The sequence below is a fragment of the Neopsephotus bourkii genome, unplaced genomic scaffold (genome assembly GCF_033783945.1).
Source record: "Neopsephotus bourkii isolate Nb327-2 ecotype Australia unplaced genomic scaffold, CSIRO-AGI_Nbou_v1 NB_838, whole genome shotgun sequence".
NCBI lineage: Eukaryota > Metazoa > Chordata > Aves > Psittaciformes > Psittacidae > Neopsephotus > Neopsephotus bourkii.
In genome coordinates this window covers 1,482,928-1,506,213 of record NW_026901334.1, presented here as the reverse complement: position 1 = coordinate 1,506,213, position 23,286 = coordinate 1,482,928, and the positions used below count along the sequence as shown (strand labels likewise).

The 23,286-nt window shown below is 44.9% G+C and overlaps 3 protein-coding genes across 5 annotated transcripts; 1 reads left to right on the top strand and 2 right to left on the bottom strand.

Moving 5' to 3' along the window:
* Positions 1–1,255: 1,255 nt before the first annotated feature.
* On the bottom strand, positions 1,256–15,639 carry SPPL2B (signal peptide peptidase like 2B). 3 transcript variants are annotated; one of them, XM_061355920.1, is made up of 15 exons: positions 15,501–15,636; positions 12,210–12,329; positions 11,228–11,410; positions 10,475–10,564; positions 9,990–10,129; positions 9,287–9,429; positions 8,589–8,685; positions 8,314–8,430; positions 7,858–7,939; positions 6,879–6,953; positions 6,706–6,768; positions 6,146–6,245; positions 5,149–5,226; positions 4,833–4,993; positions 1,256–3,967 (listed from the first exon to the last, which is right to left on the bottom strand). In XM_061355920.1, exons 1-15 carry the CDS (start codon positions 15,573–15,575, stop codon positions 3,677–3,679), a joined length of 1,815 nt encoding a protein of 604 aa, XP_061211904.1. In that variant the 5' UTR covers positions 15,576–15,636; the 3' UTR covers positions 1,256–3,676. The 3 variants fall into 3 exon arrangements, with proteins under 3 accessions (XP_061211904.1, XP_061211905.1, XP_061211906.1); XM_061355921.1 differs by having other exon boundaries at positions 12,210–12,323; positions 15,513–15,636; XM_061355922.1 differs by having other exon boundaries at positions 3,828–3,967; positions 4,765–4,993; positions 15,501–15,639.
* A 6-nt stretch (positions 15,640–15,645) lies between these two features.
* LSM7 (LSM7 homolog, U6 small nuclear RNA and mRNA degradation associated) lies at positions 15,646–18,948 on the top strand. Its single transcript, XM_061355935.1, has 4 exons — positions 15,646–15,778; positions 16,010–16,100; positions 17,648–17,719; positions 17,870–18,948. The coding sequence occupies exons 1-4, from the start codon at positions 15,746–15,748 to the stop codon at positions 18,010–18,012; spliced, it is 339 nt and encodes a 112-aa protein (XP_061211919.1). The 5' UTR covers positions 15,646–15,745; the 3' UTR covers positions 18,013–18,948.
* An 839-nt stretch (positions 18,949–19,787) lies between these two features.
* On the bottom strand, positions 19,788–22,797 carry LOC133213597 (kelch-like protein 24). Its single transcript, XM_061355924.1, has 3 exons — positions 21,819–22,797; positions 20,560–20,971; positions 19,788–20,360 (listed from the first exon to the last, which is right to left on the bottom strand). Exons 1-3 carry the CDS (start codon positions 22,738–22,740, stop codon positions 20,048–20,050), a joined length of 1,647 nt encoding a protein of 548 aa, XP_061211908.1. The 5' UTR covers positions 22,741–22,797; the 3' UTR covers positions 19,788–20,047.
* Positions 22,798–23,286: the final 489 nt, after the last annotated feature.

Here is a 23,286-nt window from a genome sequence, read left to right as displayed (position 1 = left end):
CTGTCCTGCTGCGAGTCTTTCTTGGCTTGAAAGCCAGCTCACACGAAAAACTCCTCCATTTCTGTCTTCCCATCTCACTGCTCTACCTCAAAGTGAAAGGCAGGACACAGCAAAACCCACAGGCACAAAGCCAAGGGTGGAAACGTACCTGGGTTCTGGTTGTATTGCTTGGATGCTGTGATGCAAAGAGATGTCGGGGTGTGGGTGTCTGTGTGTGGTTAATGGGGTTTTGTTTCTTTGAGGTTTTTGACTCAGAGAGGTGCTTCCCCTGAATACATCCAAGTTTTTAGCAATAGAATCCTTCTTATGGAATTAAGGAAGTTTGCTAAAGGATCAGCATGTGAGAGATGTAACCAAGAACTGCGCTGACTTTCCTTTGAGCATTGTCATCATTACTTTCAGCCTTTGCCTCAAGTTTGTTGGGGGATGCACGTCAGATGCTGTGAGGGCTGGAGCAGCTCTGCTCTGGAGCCAGGCTGAGAGAGCTGGGCTGGGGCAGCCTGGAGAAGAGAAGGCTCCTGAAGGGGAGACCTGAGAGCAGCTCCAGTGCCTAAAGGGGCTGCAGGAAACCTGGAGAGGGGCTTGGGACAAGGGCCTGTAGGGACAGGCCAAGGGGAATGGCTTGAACCTGCCCGAGGGGAGACTGAGCTGAGCTCTTAGGCAGAAGCTCTTCCCTGTGAGGGTGCTGAGGCGCTGGCACAGGGTGCCCAGAGAAGCTGTGGCTGCCCCATCCCTGGCAGTGCTCAAGGCCAGGTTGGACACAGGGGCTTGGAGCAAGCTGCTCCAGTGGAAGGGGTCGGAGCTGGAGGAGCCCAAACCAGGCAGTGATCCTATGTTACAATCATCAAATAAAATCAGTTACACTGAACGTACCTTCATGGTTTCCTACAGAACAGTAAGTTTTATATTAAGCGGATCAGGAAGGCTTTTGAAAGACAAAATGCACGGCCTTGGTTTTTGATGGAAGTGACTGAACTGCCCAGGATCGGGGTCCAAACAGTCACAGCCACACTGGTGCCCAGGGTCATCTGATTTGTGCAGTACTGCAACAGTCACAGCATGTAACTCAGTGCTAGTTTAGACTTTAACTGGAGATACTGCATTGAGGAGCTCTTGGAGTTTTTCCTCACTGACTAACTAAAATCATACTTAAAAATCCATGTGAAACTCCCAGAACCATGAGGTGAAGCACAGTGCTCCAAGCAGACCTACCTAGAATGCAATGGGAATAAAGCAGCTGTTAAATGCCTACAAGTTAAATGTCATCCATTCTTCTACTTTAATTCAGTTCTAAACACCTGGAAGTGTTTCCTAACCCAACCCACAACATATGAGAACAAATGTTAAAACACACGTTCAAGTCGATGATAAAACTTAATATTTCATCATTAGAAAGCTACTGGCTTTTAGGTATATAAAAAGCTATTCCAAGTTACATTATGACTGAAAGACAATCAAGACAAGAAACCCACATCTTTGAGTCAGTCTCCAAACTTGTTTTCTTGCTCTTTGTCAAGTTCATTATTTAAACACAAGATTGGTTTCTTAGTTTAATATACATACTTATACAATGGCTTAAAGTAAGGCATAATCCAGCTGGCTGAAGGTTTCAGGAAAATGTCTCTGTTGCTTTTATTAGTAATAACTGGTTCAGATTACTGCTGGCAAGAGTAACATAGTCCATTAAAGAGGAGATTGAGCAAGAGCTCTCTTTAGTACTACTGTCTTCCATTGGGCGAGTCGAAGATCAGATGTAGTGCAGGCCTTTGGACTCAGGAAGCCTTTCAAGAAATTCACCATTGAATGAACTTAGCATCAGGGCTTGAAGGTTTAAGCAGAAGCTGCTCAAACTCTGAAGCCGTAAATGTGGTTTATACAGAAAGCATTTTGCATTCCAGAGAAAGGACAGTACCGACCCAACGCGAAGCAGAAACAGAAGGTGCCATCCAAAAAGCCCAGGGTAAAGTTTTGGAAGACCTAGCCAAAAAGACAATGGCAGAAACTTAACAGCCAGACATCGCAAGAGAATCCAACTCAGCATGCCAATGGAGACTTCCAATTTAAAAGCATCACCTCCGATCATGTCACTATCATAATGCTTTTGTAAATGACATAGATTGAAGAGTCTATCTTCCATGCCATTCTAGGATCCTACACTACTTCAGATTTCTCTTTCAGTTTTAACAGGAAGTGTTTGAGGCTCTCTGGGATTGTAACTTCAGTGTAGAACAGACCAGGCACCTTTGATAAAACCAAATGCCCTTGGATGGAACAAATAACCTGCAAATCGCATCATCCCTCTCTATGTACTAAGACTCAATCATGTTATACAGGAAAATGCCCAATTTCAGGTATATAAAATAAGACCAGATGCATCCCAAAAAGGTTTAAATTCACCAATTTAGTCCTTCCCAATGTCTTGTAGCAAGAGGTGCAAAAGAACAGGTTAGCTCACAGCCTCATTCCAGCCTGACAGGTCATGCTTTGGCTGCTCTTGGGACAAAGCATGACTGAGGCAGTTACTGAGGAGCAAGCAAGCTCTAAAATCACAGCTGACTGTAGCACTGGATGTGCTCCCTTGGGAATAAAATCACCAGATGATTTTCTTCAGAACCAGAAATCCCAATTCCATCCCTCAAATGAGTAACAAGCAGCAGCTCAAACCCCCAAACATTGGAACTTCTACTGCTTTACCGTTTTCCCAACAAAAATACTGCCTGTTTAGTATAGTACTGCTACCTATTTTCTTACCTATTTGGCTTGTGTTTTACTCCTCTAACATTAAACATTCTTAATATGCTTTTGCTTCCAGTGTCCCTGGAAGTGTTCACAAACCATGCAAACAAGGCCCTTTGTGACATGGTTTAGTGGTGGCCTCGGCAGTCCTGGGGTAAAGGCTGGACCTGATGATCTTAAAGGTCTTTTCCAACCTGGTTTATTCTATGATTCTGTGATTCTATTTTCAGAACAGTCCCTAGAGTTCACACAAGTGCTTAGAAAGCTTCCTGTAGCTCCATTCATGCTGCCTTTTAAACTAAACTAGTAAGCAACCCAGGTACCTGGAGTAAAAGACAGACGAAAACGTTAAGAGATGCATTTAATGCACCATGGTAGTATGAATCCTTTCAGAGGCTGGTAATTAAACCATTCTCTGCATTTCCTGAATGTGTTTATACTAAAGCATTCCCTTATATCAATGGTTTTGACAAGTAGGGAAAAAGCAAAGGTGACAATAGGGAAAGTGCTAAAAAACCCCCCAAAACCCTATCACGTTTCTCTCTATTAAGCATTGTAACAGACTTGTTCAATGCTTTTCCTCCATGTGAACCTACACTATGCTAAAGCAGCAAAATAGCCACACAAGCACAGAGTACTGTGTAAATAAACTTGTAAATACTACCTTGCTATAGAGAAAATGGAACGGTCAAAGGCATTCCCTAATAAAATGAGCATTGAAATCCATACATCAGAACCCTTGTAGAGCACCATATTTCAGAAAGATGTTTGAATTGTATAGCTGTACCGAAGCTGGAGGCAGAACATTCCTTGCTGGATTTGATGATCAGACTCCCAGTGAGGTTCCTCAATGAACGCAAACACTACTAAACCAGTCCTAAATACATACTGGTTTTACATGGATATGCTTGAGAGGGAAAAGGAGTTCTTATCCCACTGTTTATTCCAGCTGCTTCTCCTCTGTATTTACGCCTTTGCTTTCACCATTGTCCTTATCCTGACCAGCTGGTTCCTCCTCACTCTGTGCAATAGGGATTTCTGACTGGTCCCTCTTTGTGGTGGTATCAGCCAGTTCCTCTGCAGATGAGGTGGGGCCTTGCAGCTCCTTCACATGGAGGGTAGGATTGATCATCTGCTCTGTGTCTTGTTGAGAGGCTGGTACATTGCTGTCTTTGGGTAGCTCAGGGCAGTTGACAGGAGCTATCACCAAGGGAGGCTGAGGTAGGTCTTTCTGTAAATGGAAGATCACAGTCAGAAGGATGGAAAGCAAGAATTACCGTGCCCAGGTATCAGGAGTGATGGCTGTACAAGACAAAGATTAAAGGTCCATCATCTCCATTATCATTGTGGACACATGCATAGTTATCCCAGCTTTGTGTTTTATAGTACACAAGGGGGTTTTTCTTCCAGAAATGTGTTTAATTGCTTTTTGCTTGATTATTCCCTGCTGATTACACAGGAAGAGGCAAAGAGCACTTTTGGCACTTGGTCTCACTCTAGTTTTCCCCACACCTACACTCTCAATGCACAGCAATAGAGGAAAGTTGTGAAGTTTATCATAAATAGTTGAATAACAAAATAATTGTGACTGTGGGGGGAATTTCTAGCTTGATAGATTTGCCCTTCAACTAATTATTCAGAATCGAGAATTATGCATCCCAATGGAAATGACTCTTTTTAGAATCAAATTAATCTCACTTCTGCCCCCAGCGAAACAAGGGGATAATTTACTATATTGAACTAGATTTCTACCTTCATAAGCAGAAGACAAGTATTTTAAGGGTGTATTTAACAACAGAAATTATTATTTTAATATTTAATAATAATAATTTCAATGTATATTAAACGAGTAAAACTCTGTCCCAATCCAGAAGGAGAGACGAGATCTACTCTACCTCTCTCTCACTAACCAGTTTAAGTGGCCATAAACATTAAATAAAACCTTCCTGTATGTAAAAAAAAAGCAAAGAATCAGGCACAACAATAATCTTTGGGTTGGTTGGATAATACTGCAATATTTTACTCAACTTTAATTCTAGTTAGGTTTTTATAACATTAGTATTTCTTGAAGACACTCATATCAAACTGGTATTCACCGCAAAGCCGCTGCCCGTCCAGAACATTGCAAGCTCCTTTCTCCAAAAAGCCACAGCAAAGCTTGTGAAGAGGGTACAGGGCACCAAGTAGAGGAGAGCAGGTTGGCCCATCTGCATCATTGCCAAGGCAACAAAGGTCATGAGGAGGCCTATGCCATATGCTGAAGGGAAATAAAACCGGCAGACCCCCGTTAATTCAGATACAGCTTTGCTCAAGAACTAAACAATGAGCTAGAGGAGCATCCTAACAGGAATTTTGGTCAAGTAATACGCAAAGCAGTATCTCCAGTATTTTTTCAGTCACTTTCATACGTACCTATGGTGCAGGCTAGAAAATACAATCTGGATGACTGCACCTGAATATCAAATCTATGGCAATAGGCTACCAGTAAGCCTGGGAAAGGAAAGAACAATTACAATATGCTTTCAACCCATTAATGGCTTTAAGATACACAAACCCATCAAATTATCTAAGAACTTCTAAGATTTCCCCCCCCCCCCCGCCTTACTTGGGCACCCCAGTGTTTAAGTATCACGACAGCATCATGCAGGAGGCTGCACAGCCTCCAGAACAGGTCTCCCACGAGCCCAGGGTAACAGAAGCAGTCTAATAATCAAATGAAGATCTACAAACACACAGATCCTAAATACAAAACATCAGCCCATTGCTAATAAGCAGTTGTAAGACCATGTTAACAAGAATAAGATTAAGTTCATCCCTTCCAGCATCTAGTAAAGGCAGAGGAATTTATGGTTAATGTCTATGCCTATCATAGGCCAGGGGGGACACAACCAGGGATGACACAGTTCACATTTCCCAAAACCACACAAAAATAAATAATTTCACAGAACAAAAGTGAAAGCCAGAAGGTGCAAACTCGTTTTCACCTGCAGTGATGCCTCTAGATCCTAGCTAAAGCCAAAGTTGAGAGGACATGTGGTAGAAACTCTGGGTGTTGTGTGACTAACAAAGCAACAACACTTTGGGTGGTCAGGTATGTATGTACCCAAATCATGGCCAAATAGACAAATCATTTCCTCTATCACCATACTACTAAATAGGTTTTATTGTGAAAAAAAACCTGCTATTGTTAAATTGCTAAACCAACTCTGGAGATTTCTCTACATTTCTTGGCATCACTGCATGTGAAACTGAACCACAAGATTGATGTGCATTGAATTTGTTATGGGAAAAGGTGACTAGTGAAGTAGTCAAATCAAACTGCCCATCTGAAGCAGAAGTACAAGAGGTATAAACTAGTATCACAGTGCAACAAAATTGTTCACATGCTCACATGCTCAGCAAGAAATACCTGGAACTAAAATGTCTCCAAATCCTAGAAGAGAAAAAGGCCTGTCACACAGAGCCAAGGGTGAGAAGTTCAGGCGTGGAACCTTCAGGACCATGGGGAGCTTGGAATGAGAGACAGATGCCTTATGAAAAGCTGTTTCCTCTACATACTGACACCACCTACCAGCATTTGCTCCTGTTGTACTGAAACTGCAGACTTCAAAAACAGAGCAAATGTCTCTTTATTTTTACACTATAGATTCTTGGAATTTTATTTTCCTGTTTAAAATATTTTCTTAGTGCTACTGACAACAATTAACAAAACGGATTTAAAGTACAAATGATGAAATACTTTCTAAAAACAACCCAAGGAGACCAAAGCTGCTGTGATGAACCACTAAAAGCCCGATTTGCCCCCTGTGTTTGGTACAGATTTCCAGGGAGCTCAGGAGTGCTTATTTCCACATTAAATTCTTTTTCAGATTGGCATCTCCCTTTCAGCTTTGTGGTCTCTGAATTCTAAAGAAGTTGCAAGTGTAATAGCTGGAAATTAGTGCCACGCTTTCAGTCTACATGTAGTACCTTTTCATGAGTGGAAGAATCAGTCGGACCTGCAGCCACCTCCACCATTATACTCTCCCCAGACTAAAGGGAAAAAAAAAGGGGAAATTAGAAATCAGCACTTCACTCAGCAGGTCTGGGATCATTCAGGAACACTCTGCAAGCAGCAGGCATTAGAGAAGTACTTCACTTACCTTTGTTAGAAAAGGTGTGACAAATACAAAGAATACATCATACACAAAAAGAACCAGGAGGAGCAAGGTACAAGCCTGAAGGAAGAGACAAGATGCATGGTATTGACATCAGATGCAATAGTAAACAGCAAAGAAATAATCAGCAACTTCAGACTATTCAAGGCAAAAAGCTAACAAAACCAAGTGAGCAAGTTATTTTTCTTCATTCCTAAATGTTTTAGATGGAAGAATTGGGTCTTGCATGCACTATAGAAAAGAAGGTCATAACTTGGAACAGTATCTGCATTCCTTTAGCCAATTTGTACAGGGAAACAAACCTATAGCTGAAGATAACTTGAAACAGTTTGAAAAGCTGCCTAAAGGGCAACTAAATGACTAATTCAGATTTTTATCTTAGGATACTGAATAAGTTCACAGTATCACAGTAGGTTAGAGATTGGAAGGGACCTCAAAAGATCATCTAGTCCAATCCCCCTGCCGGAGCAGGAACACCTAGATAAGGTTACACAGGAACGTGTCCAGGCGGGTCTTGAATGTCTCCAAAGAAAGAGCCAACCCCCACCCACCCCAACCAAACCCCAACCCAACCCCACACAAACCACACACCCCCCAAAAAACACAAAACACCACCATAAGTTCTGGAAGATCTGAAAAAAGCACCAGAATGATGCTTTTTGGGTATCAAGTTAGAGAACAAAAAGACCCCAACACCCACAAAACCCAACCCCAAACAACAAGCCTCTCCCCAAACCCCACAAATTAGTGTGTGGCGTGTGATTTACTGGTGCTCAACACTACAGGACTCCATGCATAACAATCACATAGCACTTACTGGTCTACATTTTAGTCATTACTTCACTCTTTTCCAAACCACATGTGAATGGAAGTGCATTTCCAAGCCAATGTACTCCATTATAAGCAACTCCTCTGTTGAACTATATACAGGCAAACAACCTCTTTCTACATTTAACTTTTATACCTTAAATGTAGGCAGGCGAATTGTTTTCAACATATAAAGACAGAAAGCAATTCCTAAAGCATCTTGCAGAACCCAGGCCCACCTAAAGAGAGAGAAGAGTAACATATTTGCAGGAAGCAGTAGGAAAACCAGACCAAACCTTGTCCTCACTATAGACCTACTTGGACAAAAGACTATTGACATCCTTGTTGTCAGCACAGATTCACAAATGGGAAGTTATGCCTGATCAACCTGAATACCTCCTACAATTAAATGAATGGTAGGTGATGGGAGAGCAGTGAGGATATTGTCTATCTAGACTTTAGTAAGGCTTTTCAATGAGAATTTCTGCCCAAGTCTCTAATTTCTTTCTTATCACTCTACAGCCTGGCCAAGTTTAGGCTTCTATGGATGTAAGTTACTTGTACTATAAAGCATACTATGATTTCTAGCCCAGATACTAAAGTATACACTTACTGATCTTCGTTCCTGAAGACTCCCCACACTACACTGACAGAGATACAAAACACTGCCAGCAGCAACATCCGGACCTGTGGCCGCTTGTGGAAATAAGGCAAGTTGTTGTTTGGGATTCTGAAAATGAAACACATACCAAAGCTGCAGTGGTCTATGCAGTTCCCCTCCTCCTTTAGAAACATTGTGAAGCCTGAAGCCACCCTGTAAATCCCACAGCTCCCCAACATTATATAAAATTAATTCTGCCCATTAAAAATGCAGAAGTTGCCACATACCTACACTTTCCCAAGGGGAATCTTCTTACAAAGGGTGACAGACAACTGTAAAGACCAATTGATGCAGCCAGGCAGAATATTCCTATGATAACGTAGACTGGGAAAGAAAGAGTAGTAAGGTCAAATAGGATAAGGTAAGAGATGCTTTTTTTGCCATATGTTGACTGAATAAAGAATGGACAAATCAAAAAGCCTGAATGAGTAACAGGGCTTACATCTCACTGGGAAAAGTTAAATTCAGAGCCTTGAAACAATTGTTAATTAATCTATGCTTTTAAAGGATCTAATTCTAGCTCAATTTACTCAGGTGTACTTTATGCAACAGCCACTTCAACAAATGAAGTGTTTCTCTTTTCATAATGAGTATACATGAGCATCATAAGGCAACTCTTAAAATCACTGAGCAGCAAAGTGAATTTGAATTAATACAGATGAGATGCATCTTTTACAACTTCCTTAGCAATATGATGGAAGTTCCAGTGCATTAAGCTCTCAAGTGCTTTTGTCAATCAATTTAATAAGTGATCAGTAGAAACTTATCATCTTTATAACAATAAAAAAATTGATCCTGGATCCCATTACTTAACCTCAAATTGAACAATAACATAAAGACCAGTACAGGTTTGAAAATACCTTTGATAAAATATCAAAGAAGTGATATTGAAGATGTATCAGTACAAATACAACTTTAAAAGTACCTAAGTGGTCATAGAAGAAATAAAGGAGGATCAGCATTGAGCAGCACATCACTACAAACACACAGATCATTATGGGAGTCACATCAACTGTTTCATCATCATGTTTCTCTGTGCCATCATCCCGTTTGTGCTTCATGTATCGCCTGAAAGAGTAACACAACTATCATCAGTCCATTCCTTCCATAATAAAATGGAAAAGGGCACTGAACCTTCAGTGAGAACAACATGGGGCTGGAAAACATGACACGGCACCAACGCCTGTGCACTGATTTCCACTCAAGTCAGTGGAACTCCACGTTTCACATGGATGTATGAACATCAGCTGTAATGTGATGCACAAACCAGTAAGCACTGCATTAGTTTACCAACAGCACTATTTTTCATTCACTAAGAACTCAACAGAGACCTGAAATACTGCAGAATAATTTGCTGACTTCAGAAGAAATCCTTAAGTCAGGTTGTGCATATAAAGCAAACGTTAGAAATCAGGGTGGCACAGGTGACCTCCTCCCCTCACTGGCAAACAATAACCATAAGCTTTCAATCCAAGATCATAACAAATATAGCATGTATTACCCATTGCTGTTATCCTTTGGTCTCCAAACCTCATTGCAGAGCTACCAAGTGATCTTAGATAAATACCACGTTCTTTTTTTCTGGGAAAGACACAGGAAAACTGACTTACTCCAATCCAGGGACTCACTTTTTAACGTCTCTGCTTCCTGCCCAGTAGCCTCCAATTGCAACAGTCCCCACAGCCATGACAAATATAATCACCATGTTATAGTCCAGCACAGGCTCATTTGGTGCATACAGTGCCCCTCTCACATGGGTGCCAAAATTCTGCAGAGGTAAGTGCAAGTTATGAATCAATTCCAGAAAGTTACCTCAGCAAAGGTTCGGTTAGGTTTCACTAAGCAACCTCAGAATCAGGTTTTATTAGAACTACTTAAGAGTCATTTATTTGCTCTACTATTAGTGATGTTCATTTCCAGCACCAGGCTCCAAGGTGACAAATAGCCTCCCAAGAGATGTGGGTTTTTTCTATATATATTTTCAACATAATAACACAATCTTCATTGTTACAGTGCTCTACAGATTCAAAGCTCTTAAGATGGACTTCAAAAACTGTTGAGTGGCTCATTTAAATGAGATAATACAAACCAGAGAATGTAGTAGCAAGTTTACCTTGCGAATATCTAACATATCATCGTAGCTGAGCAGAGCCACAGGAATATCAATCTCTTCATATTGACTCCTGTTACCCCCAGGAGGAACCTGAAAGACAGTTCAGTCCAGGTAAGAATATATTTATTTCTTCTACTGCTTCCAAAAGGTTAAAGTTGCAAATTCTATTTCTACTAATTTGGGAAATATTCAAGAAAGGAACACAATGACAGCAAAAATTCAAAGTAAAAAGGTATGCCTGCTTCCACTAAAACATAACTGAATAAAGACTGTAACAGCAGCAAACAAACTTCAAGCAGTATCATTTGCATACCAGGCTTTATGACTGATGTGTGCACCTTGTATTGACTGGAATATTCAAACCCACTAATTTTACACAACATGCAGTGTTGATGCTCCAGCTGAATCTAAACCACTGGAATCACTGTGATCTAGATCTCGTTCAAGGTAGTAGGATGAGTCAATAAACCAAACTCCTTCTTTGATTCCAGTATTCCACATGACAAGGATAATTCTGAGCCCTTGACTTGATATAGGCTCTATGCAGAATTTCCTACTTAAATGAGTACCTCCTCCTCATTCTCCCAGATGGATTATTTCCATGCATAGCTGTGCAATGTATGTACACACATAAACACAGATATTATTTATTTTCAAGATGAGCATCAAATACCAGCAATGAGCACTGAAGACAAGACAATACCTAACGTCAGAGGAGGATCAGCAATGTGGGAAAGACAGAAGGAAGCTTACCAGTCTCTCCTTGCTAACAATCAGCAGCCCACGAGCTCCATTTATCTGAGCAAGCCTCACTTTCTCATAGAAGGTGCAATTCCCTCGCATCACCATGGGGATTTGATTATTAAATCCCCCGTGAGGTACATCAGAAGAAGAACACAAAACAGACGCTGTCTGATTCTGCAGTTCCAAGAGTGACTGAAAAGAAAGAAATCAGTTAAATGCATATCTATATATCTATATAACAAAATTAGAAGTCAATAGCAGAAACGACAGAGTTTCTAAAGGACAATTTAGAACTCTCAAGTAATGGACTAATAGAGCACTCTGAGAAACTTGAAAGCTAAAACCAGTGCTGGCCTCTCTATTACGCAGGGTCCTGCCTTGCTTCAACTTATTGTACAGAATTCTGCTGGCAATAAATTTTGGGTTCATGCACTTGCATTTGTTTTCTTCAGCACTGCTGCTGTTCTGATGCACGCATCCAGGATGTAGGAGGAATGCAGCAAAGCGCTATAATTGCTAGGGTGGCACAGAGTTGCAGGCTGAGAGGATGTATAGGTCTGAACAGCTAGAAACACAAACACAGGCTGGGGTAAAGCACAAAAGCATGTCCAATTTGGCAACAGCAGCTTTTGAATCAGCTTGGAGCTACTGACAGCCTGACTCTTACATCAGTAGTGAGTTATACAGGCATCTCTTCATACAAAACCTCCTTTCCAACCGCAGGTAAGTGCCATTCTCATTTAATTGGTCATACTATACAAAAGGAAGATTCTTGTTTTGAACCAGGAATAGCTATTACCTTGGCATGCTGTGTAGAAAAGAACACTGCCACCATAGCACTGCCTAGGGTGATCTTAACAAGCAGAAATATCTTCTAAGCAGAGCAAACAAAGAAGTTATTTTAAATCCTAAGAATTCAAGTTAGGAATTAGAAACTTCCCTGTACCAAAGGCATTTCTGACCCAGTTCTTCTGCTTGGCCAGGTACTTACAGCTTTACCCAGATCCTGTGGCAAATGGGCCCACTGAGAGTTGAAGAGGATACAGTAGTCTTTTCCTTTGCTGCCTGCCATCTCTGAAAGGACATGTACCATCCCATACTCACAGTACACCTGAAAACAGCAAAAGATTCCCAACAAGATCACATGAAATAGAAGTAATGGGTGCAACTTGCTACTGACTGCCCTGCTTTGTATCTGAAAGAAAAACAAAAGACTCTACAAAGTTTCAGTATCTGTGCAGGGAGTACAGTGGAATTTGTTCTTATTTCTATCATACTTCAAACAACTACAGATACATTATGCAGATTCCATGTACCCACCGACTGGTTTAAGAATCAAATGAAACCTCACTGGATGTCTGTAAGAAAACAAAATGCAAAAGTCCCCAAAACAATCCCAAACAACACTGCTACAATGGTGCATGTTAAGTATATAACCAGAGCAATAGTAAGAAACTGGATTACTGCAGAACAGATAAGAGACCTGCAGTTCTGCCCCTGTGCTTATCAGAACTGATGGAACCTTGCTCTGGAGAGAAACACAATGTAATATCCCTAACCACTGCTGCTTTCGAATGAGACAAAGTTGTGACAGACTAATCTGACAACATCCAGTTTAACATTCATAAGCTAAACAGGCTAATGAGTTGATAATTATACAGTTACACTCTTACAGCTACGTCTTACACATTTGTTTCTCCAGGCAGCAGGTGAGAAACAAGATGCTGAAGATGACTGGAGGCAGCACCAAAGCTGTCTTGTTCAAAACCCCAAAGAACCAGTCGCTCTCATTTCTCCTGCTTTATTTCAAACCCCACTACACAGAAGTTATTCTGCACCCTGAGGAGACTCTTTTTGGACACTAGTGTTCATTAAGCACTCTAAAACATATTCCACTGGTCCTGAAGTGTGCTCGGCATAGCAGGCGACACAGTTTATTTCAGTGCAGATTAAAGCCACTTAAGCAAAGTGTAGTTCCCAAGATACGAGATATTATTGTACATATGTGATAAGGAGAAAACATACTTAGCAAAACACAACCACTCGCCAAGGTGGACTTTTTAACTCCTATCTCAGCTATTTATCCAGAGCACCTAAAACCTTTCCACCAAAAGGAGCGCATAGCAAAAAGGAAGCCGTTATTATCATCACCTTGAATTTTCCAAGAGCAACAACTTACAGAGATCAAAATACAGACCCAGGCAAAAGACCAGAAGAAAAGCATTTCCTGCTTCTCATTACAGGATCTGACTGGGCTTAAACAAACAAACTCTGAGTAGCCTGGTTTGAGTATCACGTGTATCCAAACTGCATCCAAACTCTTCCGGCAGCTTCGCAGGAGCAGCTCCCTGTGATCCAACACTTCTATGCAGTTGAGAAACAGTCAATCTATGCAGCTAAAAGTGGTACATCTCTAAGATACAAACTACAGACCTTTAAACCAAGGGAATAAGTACAGGGTGTGTTGCTACATTTCCATTTCAATAACCATCACTGGGACTCAGTAATAATCCCAAATGGAACACTAGGGACAGTAATACCCGATTATGCTTTCTGAGCAACTTAATGGATGTTCTTTAAAGAAGTATTAAGGGAGCAAAAGGTTTTCACTGTGAAATGTTCAAACCATTTCAGAAGCTCTCTGTTTTTGCATGCCAAAAGCCAAGTGAAAAACTCAAGGATGAGAGGAATTAAAGGGATATGAGCAGGGCTAAAAGCTGAAGAGGGTGCAGAGCTTTGGGAAGCCCACAGAGGATGGAGTCCATGGACAACGTGGATTAACAGACATTGTTACAAAGCCATTCTCACTTAGCATCTAAGCCTACTTCTGAAGTCTGTCAACAGCAGAGACTCTTGTTTCAGTCCCACAGAGCTTTGATGCTTCCAGTTTTGTTTTTCTGTATGGCACCGGGTAGCAGAGCACAAAAGTAAGTTCAAAACAACACAGCTGATGCACTGGGATGCTGGCAATGTTTCTGATGGTTCTTAGCCCCTCGAGTTCATTCCATATGCTACATTAACTCATAAGGAAATGTAATCTGTGCAGACCCTGTGCCATGTTTCTACAACCCCAAAGGGCATTTAGAAAACAGCAGCTCTTGTGACAATAGGGTGGTTTAGGATACTGGATTCTTACAATACATAATAACATAGAAAGCACTACAACAAGCTTCAAAGGGAACGGGCTTCCAAGCCTCAAATAACAGAATTAACATCTCCCAGTTAATTAGGGAATTACCCACTTTCCTTGCATGAATAAAGGGAGAGTGTTTGCAATTAAATATCTCACCAACCAGGCATCCATACAAACAACAGTGCCCTGGCACCAGCAAGACCTCTGCAAAGCCAGAACTCCGTAAGAATCCCAGCTTTATGGAGACTGCTGTACAATGAACACATAGCAAAGTGCTTTATATAAAGCTGCAGAAGGTTTTCACACAACAGAAGCGTAAAGCACAACTTACCAGGGAACCGAGCCAATCTAATGGTGGCATTAAGAGCACACTTGTTTGCTCTGCACCTCATCAGACCCTTCCATGGCTCATTTAATACATTAAAACTGCAGAACGCTCGCTGGGGTTTTTTGCCGATATTGGTGAATTAACACGGCTCAGAGACAAGTTCTGGGGTTTGCACGGTAAGACATGGAAGCAGATGGAGAGGAGGAATTCAGCTCACCCGCAGTTCAAGAAGCTGCAAGTGAGTGACTGAGCCAGCCTAGCGGCTCCATCTCGCCCCTTCCTCCCTGCCTCTGTCCCGAACTCACCCGCATGCCTCATACGGTTTTCCTGCTTCCATTGGCTTTATCAACCGATTGAGGCACATGAACCGCAGAGAGATTTAACAGACACAAGGAGCTGTGTGCTTTGGAGAACAGATAATCAGATTGGTGCTGGTCATGGAAACGGCAGGGGATTGGAACTGGTCTCTTCCCACCCAAGCCATTCCGTGCCTCTGTGTTATATAAACCCGCTGCTAAACAGCGGAAAGCGCACAAACCCAGGCTGCGGCCTCAGGTACAAAAGACTCCGTCTTCTTTGCCCCAGCATAAGCGGCCGCCGCTTGGCCATTCCCCCCCCCTCCAGCACCCTCCTGCCGCAGGGCAGCCCCAGCTCCGCGCTGTTGCTGTCCGCCTCAGACCGGCACACACCGCCCGGCCCCCCGAGGCCTCCAGCACCACAGAACCCACCGCGGCCACAGCACCAGAGTCGGGCCCGCACCCGGCTTTGTCCGTCACGGTTCCCCCCACCCAGCACCAGGGCACGAACCTCCCGGCGCTCACCTGCGGCAGGAGCAGCAGGAGCTGCAGGAGCTGCAGGAGCAGCCAGACCCGCAGCCGGGACCGCCGCGCCGCCATGCCGGGCCCGAGGCGCCGCCGCCTGCTTTGTTTCCGACCGGGCCGGGCCGGGCCGGGCCCCTTCCGCACAGCGTAACCCAGCAACCCGTCCCGGAAGTCCCGCCCTGCATTTCGTCATTGACCAATGGGCTTCGCCGAGGTAGACGTAACTTCTGGCAGCGGCGAATGAAATGGCGAGTGGTGGTGGCGGGAGCAAGATGGCGGTGAGGGGATTCGGCCCGGGTTAACTCAGCGCGGCTGGGCGCGGGGTTCGGGGCTGTGGGTGCTGTCGGGCCCGTACCCCTCTCCCTCCGCCCCGTGCCCCCGCGTTTCTGTACCCGCGTTAAAGCCAGCATGATAAAAAGGAGTGTGATGGGGTTTCTATGTGGAAGCGGGTGTAGGGAAAGTGGAGAGGGTTCTTCTTCATTCAGGTTGCTTTTGATCCTCTCTTTTAGGATAAAGAGAAGAAGAAGAAGGAGAGTATTTTGGATCTCTCCAAGTATATCGATAAAACGATCCGGGTGAAGTTCCAAGGTGGGAGAGAAGGTGAGGCGGGGTGCAGCATGGAGCTTACGGGGCTTCTCCTTGCCTTCCGTGTGGTCCCGTTCCGTTCTTGCAAGGAAAGACCATCAGTGGGTTTTATTTGCTGTTACCGGGGTAAAAGCTTCTCTACTTTGCCATTAACCTCAGGCTGCGGTTTTATCGCAGTGTTTCATTCCTGTACCGTTCTTTCATTAACTGGTTTCAGCGGTCACGTTGCTTTGAGCTGTTCTTTCCACGCTGCAAGGGTGCACTTAAAGCAGCAAAGAAAGACTTAGGGGTGCTACCATTAACTCACCTGTTATCCCTTTAATCTCTTAACATGCTAAATGTGCCTGGAGCTCATCGAATCCCAGCCTGGTTTGGGTTGAAGGGACCATAAAGCTCCCCCAGCTCCAACCCCTGGCACAGGCAGGGACCCCTTCCACTGGAGCAGCTTGCTCCAAGCCCCTGTGTCCAACCTGGCCTTGAGCACTGCCAGGGATGGGGCAGCCACAGCTTCTCTGGGCACCCTGTGCCAGTGCCTCAGCACCCTCACAGTAAACTTCATCCTTGTTTCAATCCCTTGCCTTCTCATCGCTTCCAAGGCTGTTGTGTCACCATTGCTCCTTCTCTTCCCTTGCTGTGTATGTGCAGTTGTCCATGGTATGCAGCTGGCAGTGCCACCTGCAGACCACTTGTTTGTCTCAAGGTTGACAGCAGGCTGTTAAAATCCTGTTAAACCTCCCCTGGCTCCTGATGCTTACAAGCTTACTTGTCCTCCTTATTCATAAGCGGACAATAGTTACTGTGTTACCCCCAGAAGTGGGTTTGGGGGTTGTGTGGTTCTCTTTGGTGGTGGGTTTGGGGCGGTTGTCAAATCCATTGAATCCCTTGGCTTAGATTTTCTTCTCAAACGATTCACAGCAGGTTCTTTCATGATGTTCATCTGACACCTGGGATTGTAAATCTTGCATTTGAGTTGGGCTGTCAGTGGCAATGAAAAGGTATTTGTCATCCTTCCCCTTAAACAGGGGAAGTTTAGATTGGATATAAGGAGGGAATTATTTCCTGTGAGGGTGCTGAGGCACTGGAATGGGTTGCCCAGGGAGGTTGTGAATGCTCCATCCCTGGCAGTGTTCAAGGCCAGGTTGGACAAGGCCTTGGGTAATATGGTTTAGAGCGAGGTGTCCCTGCCTATGACCGGGGATTGGAACTGGATGATCTTAAGGTCATTTCCAACCCTAACTCTTCTATGATTCTATGATCCTGGGGGATCATTCTGTGTAGTCTTATTCAGTGAACTCCTCTGTGCACACTGTGTTTTGAAGAGCATTTTGAAGCATTGCTTAAAACCCCCTGGGAGTTCCACTTGACCCCACAAACAGGGTGCCCCTGCATTGGCACTTTGCTAAAGAGCACACTTGGTTCATGGCAGTGGTCTCGTTTGCTTCTTAACCTTGATTGAAGGAGGGACCGGCACTGGAGGACTGAACCTGCTCTTCATGCAGGTTTGTGTTGCTGTATACCTGATTTTGGTCTCTGATCTTTGTTTTATGTGTGGGCTTCAATAGCAAGTGGTGTCTTGAAAGGATTCGACCCCCTTCTGAACCTTGTGCTTGATGGTACCATTGAATACATGCGAGGTAAGTAACCTGCTGTATAAAGCTCCTTCCCCTCCCCAGAATCATTTTCATCACAGAACTCCCACAGCTCTGTGAGTGCCTTTTGAAGTTGCTGGAATTTGGTTTCTTTTCCTTCTGCTGCCATTTTAACTGTGGATCTCTGCTCTTCAGATCCAGATGATCAGTACAAATTAACAGAAGACACACGTCAGCTGGGACTGGTGGTCTGCAGAGGGACCTCTGTGGTTCTTATTTGCCCACAGGATGGGATGGAAGCTATTCCAAACCCTTTCATTCAGCAGCAGGATGGCTAGTGCTTGCTATGGATTGTCTCTGACGACTTCAAGGGTGCAAATCATCAGAGAAAACTTATCAGTGTGTTGAGAAGGTTCCTGAGTTGGGGAAGGGGTTTAAATGTGGGTTTGTTAGTGTGAAAGAATGGTCAATTCTTATGTTTGTGGCTTGCCATAAATGATGCAAGGATGGGGCATGACGTCTAAGAAGTACATTCTGATTTCCCCCCTCCCAGTAAATGTGTACCTACACTCTTTAGAGCTGCCAGGGGTCACCTATTGTCATGGAATTGTCTGAGGCCCTCTCGATCTTGTGAGTTTCGAAACAACCACATAAAATTAGTAACAAATGCCCTGAATATCGGTTATATCCTTTATGTTTTTAAATACATTAAAATGTATTTAAGTTAATCTACAGCCTAAATACATTAGAACATGGTTTTCTTCCTCTTAGAGAGCAGTACTCGGCTAAGAAGCAATATGCTACAGTCTTCCTGCTGTTCAGTTCAGTCTCTTGCCTGCTTGCTCCACATGCAGGACAATGACTGGTTTGTATAGTACCTTGTCATCACCTTTACAGGCTTTGTAGCTAAGAAGAGCTCTTCTAGCACTCGTTTCAGGCCTTGGGGCTGGGATCTGTGCATCAGAAAGCTCCCACGTTTCTACAGAAGGACTGGACTAACTTCTAGGATGATTCTTGGCTGAAGGACATGAACCTTGTGGAAGTACCTATCTGATCCTCGGAATTTTAGGGGAAGAATATTCAAGATCCTAATGTTCAGTCATAGGCAGTGTCTGGAAATACTGCATATTTTTATACTGTGGCTATCCACTTGTGGTTCTGCTTGTTGGAACTTGATTTGTAAGTAAACATTTTTATTTCTTTTATACTGAAGAAATAACAAGATTTGAGGATTTTTTTTTGAGTAAATAAATACAACTGAATCTGTTCCTAAATGTCTGGGCTTTAGTCTGAAAAGGTGCTCTACACCTGACACTGCAGTCCTCAGCTGTAAATCCAGTCACATTTGTTCAGGAGGGCAGTGTACACAGCAGAATTAGGAGGGACCACATAAGAACCTGTGCACCCCTCTGAGACAGGAAATCAGTGAGAGATGACAGCATCTGGTCCCTTGTCTGGTGGGTAGTTTAAAGAGTGCTGAGTAGAGGAGGTCACAGATTCACAGCCTGGTTTGGGTTGGATGGGACCTTCAAGCTGATCCAGTTCCAACCCCTGCCACGGGCAGGGACCCCTTTCACTGGAGCAGCTCCAAGCCCCTGTGTCCAACCTGGCCTTGAGCACTGCCAGGGATGGGGCAGCCACAGCTTCTCTGGGCACCCTGTGCCAGCGCCTCAGCACCCTCACAGGGAAGAGCTTCTGCCTAAGAGCTCAGCTCAGTCTCCCCTCGGGCAGGTTCAAGCCATTCCCCTTGGCCTGTCCCTACAGGCCCTTGTCAAATGCATGAATCCAGAACAGCCTCCCTCCTTGTGCAGTGCTTCCCAGGCTGGAATAAAGATAATTTTAGCCATAATCATATAACCTGGGAAACTTGCTTATTTCAGGCTGAAATGATGCTGTCACTGGGTACAGCTCCACTTCAGTGGCTGGTTGGGGTGTGTTTGCTCTGTCCTACAGCACTAAGAGCTCATCCATCCTGCACGTTCTCTTGACACACCTTTGATTCATCATTTCACTCCTGCAGTAGTTTCCAGCACTGATGCAGTGACATTCCTGCCTTTCCAAGTTGTTCAATGGACAGATCACCACAGAGGTTCAAGGTCACAGCAGCCCTTTTATTTAGCATCAACCCTGAGGCATTTACGTACCATGCCAGCAGAGACCACTCTTCAATGATGCCATCTTTGTGCAGACACAACAGCTCCAGCAGCTTTTGCTTCAGGTTCATTTGCCAGGTAGCAAAAATAAGACTGTTATGAAGGAACAGAGCTGTTCTCCAAATTAAATCATTTCTGAGCCCAAACCTGACACAATCTGACTCCATCAGCCAGAAAGCATAGGCCTTTTTCTTCCTGGTCAGGCTGGATCTGGCCTGGCTCATGCCCTCGTATCAAATCTTCGCACAGAAACACATCCATTAATAGGAAGGGGACAGGGGAGTTTGTTATCAATGACCTGGCATGTATCAGTGTAGGGATCAAAAAGGACTACAATGGGGAGGGCACCATTCCCTTTCCTCTGTCCAAGGAGATAAATTCGTCCATTCACAGTGCTGCACCCCATGAAGAACTTGCGGGTCAGGCATTCCTCATCCACCTGGGTCCATTCATCTGTCTCCACATCGAATCGAAAAGCTCCTCCTCCTATGGTGTATAAAGCACCATTTAGTGATGTGATGCAGAGGTCATACCTGGGAGGGAAGGAACCCTTGATCAGAATCAACAGAAAGACCTGGCCCTGAAGCATTCAGTGGGACCTTGGTCCTCAAATCATGAGTCCCGTTTAATGGAGAATCATACACGTGTTGGTGGACTTCTGCATTTCTCTTGGAGCAGGACCAGCACTAGAACCTCCCCTCTCCTGCCAGGCCCCAGAGGGTTATCTCTTACCTTGGAAGCGGGGAGAATGAGATGACATCCCAGCTGTCTGTCTCCGTGTTCAGCCGCTGCACCCCATCATAGACGTGTCCGTTTTCATCCAGGCCACAGACCACATAGATCCTGGTTCCCATGCTGACCGCATCTCCCCTCTCCACAGGCTGAGCCATAGGACTCATGCTTTCCCACTCTGAGTCCACCAAAGCCATGCGTTCCACTGCTGGGATTATCCCTTCATCTGTGCTCCCTCCGAGCACGTACAAGTAGAGCCCTGCTCCTACTGCACAATGGCTGTTGCGGGACTTCTTCATGGCAGGGCCTTCCAGCCAGCTATTGTCCAAGCAGTTGTAGGTAAGAACCCAATCCACGCTATACCATACAAACTCATCCCGGAAATATCCTCCTGTCACAAACAGGAAGCTCCCTGGAAAGACAACAGGGGAAAGTATCTGTTATGGGAAGGCTAAAAATGGCTCCCAGGAGCTACAGCTCTCATCTCTCCCTGGGCTGTACCAGTGAGGTGCAAGATGAGCAGAGAAAAGGACTGCTCTCTCTATCGGATTGCAGTACTGGAGTCCTTGCAGGAAATGTCGTCCCAAGTCTGCTCCTGCTCTTCAACAGAATCATGCAAACACTGCCTGCAAAGAACCTCTCGGGATCTGGTACCCAGACTCCCACTTGAAATGGCACCATCACCAGCACTAGATAAGGGAAGCCACGGCACTGAGCTGTCCTGGAAGTCTTCAAAGCATGGAGATTTCATAAAATCCATGGGAAGTTTAAGTTCATGGCAACTATAAATTGGAAGTCACCGTTTGTCAAAGCCACCATGAAAGAGAGGGCCAAAAATACCCCTTCAGTGAAGTCATTGGCCTCACTGCAGGTAAAGCTGATGCAGGTACTGTATTAGGAGGAAGCTCTTCCCTGTGAGGGTGCTTGGAGCAAGCTGCTCTGGTGGGAGGTGTCCCTGCCCATAGCAGGGGGTTGGAACTGGACGGTCTTAAGGTCCCTTCCAACCCAAACCATTCCATGATACTCTGGTTCAATAGTTTCTGCTAAATGAAAAGCAGTGTTCACCCTTGTCTAACACACTCCCAGGACTAAGGAAAACAAAACCATTCTGTGAGTGAATGCAAGGACAAACACGAGTGAGGTTTTAGCAATGCTGAACAGCACACATTTACAGCAAAAGCAACTGAAGTCCCTGCACTTGGGGCTCTCGGCCTCAACTTCTGTCTGCATTTGCTCAGTCCCACTTCTCTGGGAGTTACCTACTGCTGCCACTGCATACTGGGTGAGGTTCCTGCGCTGCAGTGGAGAGCAAGCCTGCCAGGTCCCCGTTTTAGGGTGAAAGAGAAACAGTTCTTGCTGGTCCTTGTCATGCTTTCCTCCCAGCACATAGAGGGTGTCGTAGCTCCGACCTGCATGAGGACGCAGTTGTGGGCTCTGCCAGCTGGGTGGAGGACACAGCTCTAACTTCTTGATGAGGCCGGCGAAGGCGTCTGCCTCCCCGCCGCGCCTGCTGCGCTTCACCAAGAAGTCGAGGAAGGAGAGGCTCAGAAACGCCGCCCTGACGTGGCCCACGAGCTCCAGGAAATGCTCCTCTCGTGCGGCCGGGTCCTCCATGATCCACCTCATCACGCTGTCAAAAACCACATCTTCCCGGGAAACAAAGAGCTCATCGCTTTGTAGGAGCTGCAGCAGCGTTGCTTTGGGGAGCGCCCTGAATTCCTCCTGGCACACCACATCCCCCCAGTGAGTGAGAGCCACGTTCATGGCCGAGGCGTACAGCTCTATGAAGGCAAAGTGCTGTGAGTAGCCCATGAGGCCCAGGCAGTTGGAGACATGCAGCTCCCTCTCCAGGAACTTCTCACACAACAGTTTCACTCTGTCAAACTGGAAGAAATCGGCCGCTTCCAGTAAGCTGGTCACGGTTTCCTGCTCTAGGAGCACTTGGGCTGTGCGGGTGAACTCGAGCAGCGCCCGGAAGGGCACGGCCTCAACCCCTCTGATCACGATGTGGTGCTGAGAGCTCTCTCGGGCTCCCCCGAAGAACATGGCTTCGAAGTAACGGCTGTGGATGGAAAGCGCCCTGCGGCTGACCTGGAACAGGCTCCCTCCGACCTCCAGAACCGTGTCTGCGACCGCTTCCGTCTGAGGCCCCAGCTCCTCCGGCTCTTGTGCGGGCTCCATGCTCCTTGACTGCCAGGCAGTTAAAATTAACTCAGCCTCTGCTCCTGTGAGGTCCCTGGAAACATTATACACACCACACCCCCCCCAGCCAGGGTAAATACAAGATAAGGCAATCTTGTGCTAAAAATAAAGTGTGGTTTCAGCCCTCCTGCTTTGCTCTTCAGTCTTTCCTGCTGCTTTCAGAGCAGAGCTCTATAACCAAAACCCCCCACTTGTAACCGGCACCTTCCTTAGCCAGACACGACCACAGTGAATCAGCCAAGCAAAGAGCCTGGAGGACAAGGAGGAAAAGCCAAAATTGCCTCAAACACTGACCAAACACCAAGAAGCAGTAGAAGAACATTGAACCCGTATCCATTAGGATACTTCTCACTTCTGCAAATCAAAGCCATAGGAAAGCTTGAGACTTCCTGGGAACAAACCCACTGATTTCCCCACAGCCACATCATTCATCAGTTCAGGTTTAAGATTAAATTCCAGAGTGCTGGCAGTAGTTGGTATGTATGTAACTGCGTGCTTTTAGTAAGAGATGGGGGAAGGAATGAG